This window comes from Anneissia japonica, unplaced genomic scaffold (genome assembly GCF_011630105.1).
Source record: "Anneissia japonica isolate Jap-2015-1 unplaced genomic scaffold, ASM1163010v1 scaffold4469_len402912_cov134, whole genome shotgun sequence".
NCBI classification, from domain to species: domain Eukaryota; kingdom Metazoa; phylum Echinodermata; class Crinoidea; order Comatulida; family Comatulidae; genus Anneissia; species Anneissia japonica.
The window spans coordinates 45,132-56,733 of record NW_022754049.1 but is presented as its reverse complement, the minus strand read 5'-3'; the positions used below and the strand labels follow the sequence as shown (position 1 = coordinate 56,733).

Below are 11,602 nucleotides of genomic sequence, written 5' to 3'. Positions count from 1 at the left end.
TTTTTTTTTATTCTCTTGTTCGTTTCCTTCCGTTGTTGTGAAGCGCCTCGAGGTTGGTCTAACGGGAGGCGCTATACAAATCGCGCAAATTATTATTATTATTATTATTATTATTATTATTATTATTATTATTATTATTATTATTATTATTATTATTACTACCGTTCAGTTCTAAGTAATGCCTTCTGATTTGTCACACTTGGCGTTTATCCTGTTTATCGCATTGTTATTTAGTTTGATTTGACTTATTTCAATAACAACTCAACAACAACACGAAAACCGGATACAGTATACACATTGAGGAATTAATTCCTCCAAGGTATACAGAATACAAATAAACAAAACTAAAACTAGAATACAAGTAATCCCTGTTAATATCTGGGGTAACCCCTTTTAAATATAAACACAGGATTTATTTCCAGATGGTCCCATGGTCACTGTTCTTTTGTTCTTCCGTTTGTCAGTGATTTACATACTTTATTTAGTGTGTATAAGAGCGCAGTTTGTCTATACTAAAGTACTTAAAATCCCACATACTTTTGCCGTCTGGCTCTGCCTTGGTTTATCTTAAACAACCCAAACTTTGCGCATTCCTTCCACAACTGACCAATTACCCACGATGGCGAATAGGATTTCCGAAGAACTGTTTTAGTACAGTGGGTCGAAATTCGGCAAACTAGGTTTTTATAGTTTTGGAGCCGGTAAAATTTCATTCCTCAAGCTGGGTTTCGGAAAATTGGACTCGGCAATCTGAGATTTTGCAAACTTGGTTTCGGCAAACTAGTCGGATACCTAAAAAGATCTTGAAGGGAATGATGACGATACTAATGACGATGGTGATATTATTATTATTATTATTATTATTATTATTATTATTATTATTATTATTATTATTATTATTATTATTATTATTATTACTATTATTATTATTATTATTATTATTATTATTATTATTATTATTATTATTATCGTATTGTTATTATTATTTCTTGTAGGATTGTTTTTATTTTTGCCATTATGTTGTTTTATTATGGCTGTCGCCATCACTGTCTTAGTCGCTGATGCTGTCGGCTTTGCCGTTGAAATCGTTATTATCTTTACCGTTATAATTGCTATTATTGTTATTATTACTGCTGTATTATTTTTTTTTTAATGTCATTGTTTTAGTTTATAATATAGTAGGCCTATGTTAAGTGTGTTAATTAAAACATTAATGAACATTATTATAATGCACATGTATAACTTTTTTTTCGCAGTTTCTGGAACATTTCAAGTGTCTCAAGTGGTCTTGTATTGTACACTATAGCGGGCGCTGTCTGTCGTAAAGTTTCAATGTATGGTTTTTTCCCATTTCACGAAACAGCAAGCGGAAGGCCGGTACCTCACCATTATTATGAGAACGTTATATTTAATTATACAAAGAGACATCATATGCCTGATGAATACAAACTGTTTTTGAAGTTAAATCGGACTGGTCATATCAGATTCGTAACGGACAAGTGTCTCCAAGATGATTGAACTATATTGAATCAGAATCTACTCGGTTTGAAACATAATTTAATTAAATTATATTCGTTTTGTAAAATGTGATTTGATTTTTTTAAATACGTTTAATAAATATATAAATGGATGGAGCAATGGAGATGTGTATAAGAGACAGATTATATAATTAATATCAGATTTACACCTAGGCCTATTTGTGTTGTAACTAAATAATAAAAATAATGTTTGTGTTTACATAATATGTATTTGTTGAATGATTAAATTGTTTAAATCAACACACATTTCCTAATCATGTTCCTCTTTCCCCCCTTTTTTTTCAGTGCATTATTACTGGAGAATGGGTTTTCGGCAAACCGAACAGTTTTAATTTATGAAAGGTTAATAAAACAAATAAAAGAAAGTTTTCAAAGCTATTTTATATTATTTGCCAACATAATTGCAATAGCAGTCATAAAATATTTACAAAATATGTCTGACCTGATTTACTAACTTATTATTTTATCTAAAATATATAAGTATGGAACACTGTAAAATGTAAATAAAAAACCATCTGTACCAACAAAGAACAAAAAACATTATTATTAGTGAGTTTATACATAAAATGATCACTTTATTAAATTTACTATGACGAATACACCCTTTTTGCTTCATTAAACAAAAAATAACTTCTAAACATAGAGAATAAATATATTTTAAATATAAATTTAGCATTGATGTTATATCTAAATTACAAGCATTACTTACATAAGCAAACAAAGCAAATTTACATAAATTTGATGTTTTTTGTCGTTTGTTGAATGGTTTTAGTTAATAACATTACAGTCAAAAGTTAATATTATAACCACAACTTGGTCATGGTCATGTTGCAACTTTTATTAAAAAAGGAATGAAGAACAACAATACGTTCTTCTTTTAATAATTGTATTCTGACCAAAATCAAACTTGGTATTATGCCATTTTACCAGATATGAAACTAATTCAAAATGTGCGTAATTGCCTTCTTTTCAATGCTTTGTAGATATAATCATGATATAATGCACTCTTCAATTTTTTTTTTTTTGTGACTTTGCTGGATAAATATAATGCGTAGCTCTCATACTAATTTCATATTGCTATACATTAGTTGGGGTATATGATCAATTCACATGATAGATTAGATTCTCCTAAGCCAAAATATCTCAAAAATGGATATAGGCCTAATGCGTTTTTCATAATCTATTATACAGTATACATATTATTCATTAGTTTCATATTTGGCTATAAAATGTATCAAAGTAAATTACACGATGTTCACACGTTCTGTCTTTAAACTCAAAACCACAGACCACCTCATACTTTTAAGTATATCTCTCATTTTGCCTCTTAATATATATATATATTAAATTAATCAATGTATATATTGTTTTATTCATTGCTGATCCCAAATATCAATATGTTATCAACATTCGAAAACAAATCTTCCAAACACTCCACATTTAAAACCACCACATTTATTAACAAAAATACATCAATACAATCATATAAAAAATCAGTAACACAAATAAACATCAATATAAGCCTTTATATAAATATATATATATATTATATATATATATATTAAATTAATCAATGTATATATTGTTTTATTCATTGCTGATCCCAAATATCAATATGTTATCAACATTCGACTAACAAATTTCCAAACACTCTATATCTCTAGATGCAACTATTTTAAAAATCTTAGTTTTCCTGCAGAGCCTCGATTTTAACTCAGCAATGAATAGAGCAAAAAGCCCCACTGGGAGATTTCTAGGAGAATTTAACCTTGTAAATGCTGAATGCATCTATGTATACCAACTAAATATCGAGCTTATTTTCATAGCCCAAGATAATGAGCTTAAAATCGATTTTAAAATTACAGAAAATTTATATTTTCTTTTCCCCACCTCTCCGGTAGGGGAAGTTAGGAGACACTCGTCGGGGGATAAAAAATGATATATTCTAAAACGTTTATATCAAATGTTGGCCAGAATTGGATAGGCCTATATAAATTAATATTTTGTACGTCAGTGAGATAAAAAAAAATCACACCTTCAAATGACATATTGACATGTTATTAATGATGTATATAGGCCTATGCATGATCAATTATTTAAAAACCGGGAAGTTTTACATTGGCAATACGAAACACATTCCTTAAATAACTTAGAATTCGTTTGGATAATTCTATGTAGACGCATTTTTAGGTCACATGGAACTAATGTAATGGTTCACATGTAAAATGTGTGTATGAGATGTGCAACCAAAAGAGGTCAGCATATTTGTAAACAAATAGGCTCCGAAACGGTGCATCGCGGCAGGTATACATTGTGCTCGATAGTTGCTGGTGGACATGCAATTGTGCAAGAAATGTTTGTTTTTTCGGTTAGATATAAAATGTAAACTGTAGGCGATAAAACATATACCCCCTACCACCAGTTTTAAGTCGTTTTTTAGTCGAAAATTTGATTTGCGCATGCGTCGGGTCAAACTTTCCCGACATTTTGTTTCAGTCGCGAGCTGCCTAGAAAAGTCAGAAAATACAGCATCTGATGGACATTCCCGGGTGGGGGAGAACCTTAAAATTATGGACATAAATTTACAGCATAGCTTCATCAAATGATGTTTGGGAAAATAATGGTTAGAAAATACAGCATCTGATGGACAGTTCCGGTTGGGGGAGAACCTTAACATTATGGACACATAAATTTACAGCATGTGATGGACTGACGTCTATACACATATACAGCATGTGATGGAGGCATGTGATAGACGGACGGACGGACGAACTTGAGGATGGGTGGGGGAGATTTCATCAAAACATTAGTGATGGAGGCATGTGATATACGGCGGACGAACCTGAGGGTGGGTGGGGGAGATTTCAACAAAACATTAGTTGTTGAGGGGGAGGGGGTAGAGAGCTTCATCAAATGATGTTTGGGAAAATAATGGTCAGAAAAAACAGCATCTGATGGACAGTCCCGGGTGGGGGAGAACCTTAAAATTATGGACATAAATTTACAGCATGTGATGGACTGACCGCCTATCACATTATATTTGGGAAAACTATTGTCATAGATGTACAGCATCTGATATTCGGACCTGGGGTGGGGAAAATTGGACACATATACAGCATATGATGGAGTGACATTGGGGTGGGACATAATGTGATGGTCCTTGGGTGGTCTATGATGTTTTGGAAAATAATGGATATATGTATACAGCATCTGATATTCGGACCTGGGGCCGACTTACCCAATCCTCAGACCCTGGGACTTTACACCCGGGGAAATTGTACGCGAAGTTGGGGTGGGGTTCTACCCGGGGAACTATGGTAATATTTTATAGCAGTAGTGACTGAGAGTTTCTCTAGTGTTGAAAAAACAAGACCAAGCTTCGAGCAAGCATGACAACAAAAACTGAAAGTGCTTTAATGATACACAAGCTGGAAATGTTGAACAGAGATTATGAGGCCCAAGTGTCATTCGAACAGAGGTAGCCCCAGCGGGGGGGGGGGCAGGGGCAGGGTCGCCCGTCGGGGAGAGCTTCCCCCCCCCCCATCGGGGAGAAAAAGCACAATTCGTCGGGGAGAAAAAAAAATGATATGTATTTTCTACATATGAATAGACTCTAAAATCGATTAAATGAGCCTAATTTGGAACCCTTAAATTGTAGCTTTCATCGGGGAAATGTGACCCCTTGTCAGGGCATATCGCCCTCCACACCCCCCCCCCCGTGATACACAAGCTGGAAACGTTGAACAGAGATTATGAGGCCCAAGTGTCATTCGAACAGAGGTAGCCCCAGCGGGGGGGGGGGCAGGGGCAGGGTCGCCCGTCGGGGAGAGCTTCCCCCCCCCCCATCGGGGAGAAAAAGCACAATTCGTCGGGGAGAAAAAAAAATGATATGTATTTTCTACATATGAATAGACTCTAAAATCGATTAAATGAGCCTAATTTGGAACCCTTAAATTGTAGCTTTCATCGGGGAAATGTGACCCCTTGTCAGGGCATATCGCCCTCCACACCCCCCCCCCCGTCGGAGGGCCTGTATGGGGGTGTAGGTATACGTAAAAACATTAGAAACCATTACTGGACCACAAATCCCTCTAAACTATGTTTACGTACAAAGAAACGTACACACCCGCAGGGTTCTGGTTATATTCATCAATTAAATGTATCTTGTTCTTCTTCCATTCATTTGACCAGCTATCAACATTGAAATCCCTTTCATATCTGATCTGAAAGGATCGAACTTTATAAACGTTTGATACAAAGTGATCTATATTATGCTTATTTCTAAGCCTTAAATCATAGTGATGTAGCCCAGTGCGTCAGAAAACATACGTCAGGGATTCGAAATTGACCGATCTGTAAAACTGCAACAAAGTCTCCCTCTCACGAAGTGACATTACTCCATATTTCACATTAATTGAGGCAAAATATTGATTTTACTGTCGACATATTTTACTCTGGATTTTTAGCTGTTTTGAACACGCTGCATTGTTTTACACAGTCACTTAGATTCCTGTGATTTGACTATTATAAAGTCATCCTCATCTTTCAGGTCATTGGAAATAATATAACCCAGGTAAGGAACGGAATCGACATAGTCTATTTTCTTACCTACGATAAGTGTATTGGGCACCGGACTGTTTCCTTGTTTGGGGCATAACACGTTCTGTTCGGCATATTGTTGACATAATATATTATTAGTGTGTAACTTGCATTAACAAATATATATATGCATGTATCAATTGAGTGATTCTCTTTGAAAGCAAACTGATATATCATTAGATTGCAAAGTATCACCGGACATACTAATTACTAAAAATTCTCAAACAGTTTAGATATAAAATTAGGCAATGAAAATTGGTCGCACGTCAGCTTCAGCTTTTCTGCATTTTTTTTAAAGAAGTTTTCCTGTCTTCTACATTCAACTTTACTAACATAACTGTTGTAACTCAAATCATGAATAATAGATACAATTACGATCGACAGGATATAATAAACAATACAAATTTAAAAACAATAAACCAAGATTTAATAAACTTGTTACTGCTGTATCACACAGTCATCTTAAGTAAGTAAACTAAAAGAGCTAAAAACTTAACAAATACGCCACGTCAGCTTATAAAGTGCCAGTAGTACACATATGCTTAGCGATACAGATGTTTGACTAATCTTTTTCTTATCGAGTCACTACCTAGCTAGTGTGTATTATCTTGCTTACGTAGTGTGGTAGGAAGGATTCGCATGTAGGACCTGAAATAGGCTGCAACGTAAACGCTCCTTCTGTGGCCAGACATGGGACTAGAAATGGAACAGTACACCGGTGGGGTAACCCCCTACACTTTTCGAATGATGTACTGGGTTCTTTAAAGTGCACACGAGCCAATTGTGTACACTGGTGGACCTACAGTTCAGAGTCTTTATCCAAAAAGACTTCTTCCACCACTGGAACCATAGGCGAGCGTGCCATTCGAACCAGCGCCGATTTCACGGTTCCTCTGTCTTAACCGCTCTGCCAATGCATTCGCCTAATGATTATTCATAATCACTCGACATCAGTACTGAATTTATTTTATTTCGTCTTCTAAGCAGAGTAATATCAGTTGTTCCAGTTAGCGATAACACTGCGCTGTTTGGTACACGGTCACGCCAAGATATGCTAAGGATGGATCGCCTGTACTTCGAGTATACAACCGGATGCCGGATGGTTCTGGAAAGGCATGCTGCAGATGAACAGAAAGAAAGATACCAAAGAGCGTAGGCGCAAGGACACAACCTCGGCTGGTGTCAATCACCTCAGATCTGGTGTCATTAAATTGTACTGTGGTTTTTGTTTTGTTGAAACCCAATCAGCAATGAAATAGTGTATCTGGGCAGCCTAATCGCTTCAAGATGGGGTAAACACCTGATCTATTAACATTATCAAACGCTTTTGACGAATCAACAAAAACAATATACAGAGGACGATATTGCTCCACGCATTTCTCTTGAAGTTTTCCGAGTGCAAATACCATGTCAACTGTGGATCGGGATGGTCGGAAACCACTTTGGCTTTCAGGCAAACTTCTAGCAGCAATAACGTGAAATCTAGGCAAAAGTACACATGCCAGGATCTTGGTAGCTATGTTCAGCAAGGAGATGCCACTGTTCATTACAGGCTTGGCAACTTCCCTTGTTCAACTTCAACTGTTAGCAAAAGTGGAACACCTCACGAAGTTCTGTTACTAGAACAACCTCCTACATTAAACACCTCTGGTGGAATACCAGTTGGTCCTGGAGACTTGTTTTTTAGCCCATGTATAGCTTGTTCCACCTCCCCTTTAGTGATTGTTCTGTCATCTGTTGAATTGCCAAAAGTGCTGCGGGGTTGATCTCCGAGTCAGTAGCATAACTGAAATGCTCCATCCAACGTTTAAGCTGGTCTGCAAATTCAGTGAGAACTTCTCCAACACTAGATAGCAATGGCACACTCTTCTTTGGAACTGGCCCTATAGCTTCTTTAATGTCAGTATAGAGGCCACGCATGTCACCGGTGTCTGAACACATCTGGATACGATCACTGAGATCCTTCCACTAATAATGCATGGCACTTCTTGTTAATCGCCGAAGGATACATCACACTATTACCTGATTGGATAGCTGCTTCCTGTCAGTGTGTGAAGTCAACCATTTAATGCTGTACTGAGTGGTGTTTAGTAGTTAATGCCTCATTTCAAATTATTTGTAGTGGTATGTGAAGATAATGCCCGTTTTCAAAATAAATATCATATTTAGAGTACCATTTTTGGCTTTCTAGTGAATTAAGGTAATCAATTATACCCTCAGTGTCTTGTAAGACAAAAATCTAAATTTTGAAAAAAAAAAGTAGTTAATGCCTTTTCCCGAATCAGGGCAGTATACAGCTAATGGGGGGGGGGGGGTCACAATATATATGGCATAATGGAAATATACTCGTTGATGCTAAACCATGCTACTATAAACGACTCAATGAAATTGGTATATGTTTAGGTAGTGATCTCTTCTATGAAAATGTTAAAATCGTTCCTTTCAATGCATGGTTAGGAAAGGCTTTGTGCACCAGTAGGCCTAATTATATGCACTGGAGAAAATAATATCGGCAATACTGACACAATGGAAACATAATATGAAACTGAGATTCTTACGAAAATGGAATTAAAAGAGGAGTTCTATAGTAAAAGTGTTAAAAGAAGACAAAGATTTAGAATGTATGAGTGTAAAAATATATACAGGAGTTCTATAGTAAAAGAGTTGAAAGAAGACAAAGATTTAGAATGTATGAGTGCAAAAAATATATACAGAGTCCTAGTAGAAAGAATATATCAAGAACCGACATCTCAAGATAAAATGCAGAACCGATTTGTTGTCGATAGCGACAAATGGAAGGATATTTATATATTACAATTTAATTGCTCACAAGAGACAACAAATAGGATTTTTCAGTATAAAATGAATATGAATTACCTGCCAACTGATGGTAGAATTTAAAATGAAGATTATAAACAACAACATGTGCTCCTACTGTCATTCACATGTTTTAACAATGTCATATCTACTGGTTGAATGTAATATTGCAAAATAATTATGGGATAAGTTCACCAAATTGTGGGAAAACATATCAGATACAAACATTATCCTAGACCGCAACTCATATTATTTGGTTTTAATACTGAACACCCTATCTGCTATTAAATTTATGTATTCTGTTAATTAAAAAAATAATATTCAGTTACAATCGTTTAAGAGAAAATTTAAATTACTAGAAGATAACTTATAAAAACTTTATTAAACTTATTTGAAAAACGTGAAAGCTAATTTTACCATAACATCTTTTTAATAAGTTAATATTATTAAGAAATACAGCATTTACATTTTGTTAAAGAAAATGTCAATCTCTGGTATCATTTTTTTAAATTTATCTAACTTATAAATACTTATTTTTATATCAATCGTTTGTCTTGTATTAGTTTAATTTATAATGCATTTTATTTCTCATTTTGTACCTGTATGTGTCATAAAACTAATAAAATAAATAAATAACGTGTTCCAACGGAACGCAGAAATGTGAAAGGGGTAAATGGAGGTTTCCCCGCAATAGCAAGCTAAGGCTAATAACGCAAGCCTTTGTCCAACAAATATCATCCGCCTGCCGCTTTACTATACAAGACAATGATACAAGATATTCATTAATTCCTGCCAAGATAACAGTTTACCAAGCACAGGGTATATTGATCTATATATGGAGAATGCAGTTTTACTTCGTGGCCAGGATGTACGTACCTGCTCAGCTTGCCCACCTATGCTCTCAGACCTGTCTGGCTTGGGTGACCCTGCCAGAAGAATAAGCTTCCACCAGCATAGCTCCAAGGGTAAGTGGGACAATAATAAGCAAAGTTTAGGATATATAGCTAATCAAAAGAAGCTATTAATTAAGTCATTTCAGAGTCTATAATCAGCAAATCTAGACTGAACGTAATCAGAGGAAACACTATTATTTAAGCACAATTAATGCGCTGCAAAGGTACAAAACTCTGAAAATACAGTAGTATGATCGTAAGAATTAACAACGCATCGTATGCATTACTACGGCATGTAATGTACAATATTATTTCCGTCCTTGTATACATTAAAGGACAATTGCATCCAATTTGCTAACGAGCACCGTACTTAATCGGCTCCATATCATAGGCAATTTATCGCCGTAATTTGGTTTACACTTATGTATGGTGTAACTGCAGCACTTAAAATGTATAATGGTAATTTCGGTACCCGACCGACCCACCTCCGGTTTTAATATGAGGGTTGGTGAACGTCGGTCCAAAATACCCAATAATTTGTCCAGAATACGTCAAGTTGAGGGCGCAAGGCCTCTCCAATATAGGTGAGTAAATAAAAAATACGTCAACTTGAGGGCGCCAGGGCTTTTCCAATGTAGGTTTTGTAAATCGAAAATACGTCAACTTGAGGGCGTTAGGTATTTCCAATTTAGGTGAGAACATCTAAAATGTAGCCTAGGGTCTCCGAAACCCCCCTGCACCTCCTGCTTTATACCTGTCATTATTTTTTTTCAGTTACCTATGTGTAAGCTTCAAGAAACACCTTGTTAGTCAAGCGATTTCTGGTTGCTAGTGCATGTAAACTAACATCAAAGATGGGTACCTTTTTAAATTCAATATTAAGATTGATATTGGGTAGGGTAACATTTTTGCCCACAACTTTTATTCAACTGAATATATTTTTTGTTTTGTTTTTAGTATCAACGTGTAGAATAATATATTTCCTATGATTTGGTTAAAAGGACAATGTGATTATGTCGTTAATTATGACCCAGGAGGTCAAAAGGTCATCTACCAATGACGAACATCGAATTTCACCCAAAATATATATCAAAACTTGTGATAATAGTTTTTCTTTCCAGTTAAAACTGAATTAACGTGGACGAAAGTTAGTTGTTGAAGTAAAACATATATTTATACGTTAAAGAAGAGGAATAAATATATAAATCATCAAAGAAAGGTAAATGCAGTGTTCGAATAAGGGACATAATACATCGTGTAGCACAGCTCTCGACGAATGTAGTCCTATAAATAAATGAATACGTACAGAAATTGTGTAATAAAATTGCCTCTGGCGGGACTCGAACCTGCGAACTCTCGCAAACAAGGGGGGCGTCATAACCATTAAACCACCGAGGCTTCATGGTTGAACAGATTCAAATACCACCGTAAGTACGACTAGAAACAAATAGTTGCGTATTGTAATATAAATCAAGATAGCCGTTAACACTGTTAAATTAAATATAAATCATCAAAGAATACAGTGTTTGAATAAAGGACATAATAATACATCGTGTAGCATAGCTCTAAACGAATGTAGTCCTATAAATAAATGAATAAAGAAATTGTGTAATAAAATAATAAAACTCGAACCTGCGACCTCTCGCTGACAAGGCGAGCGTCATAAACATTAGACCATGGAGGCTTCATGGTTGAACAGATTCAAATACCACCAGATACACTATATTACACAATAAGTACGGCTAGAAACAAATA

The 11,602-nt window shown here is 35.3% G+C and overlaps 1 protein-coding gene across 1 annotated transcript in view; it reads left to right on the top strand.

The window, feature by feature from the left end:
• LOC117123025 (CMP-N-acetylneuraminate-poly-alpha-2,8-sialyltransferase-like) overlaps positions 1-1,636 on the top strand; it is a 13,839-nt gene extending 12,203 nt beyond the window's left edge. The window contains exon 5 of the mRNA XM_033268820.1: positions 1,257-1,636. Coding sequence (XP_033124711.1) covers positions 1,257-1,518 — 262 coding nt within the window. The 3' untranslated portion in view covers positions 1,519-1,636. The remainder of the gene's footprint in view (positions 1-1,256) is intronic.
• The last annotated feature ends 9,966 nt before the right edge of the window (positions 1,637-11,602 follow it).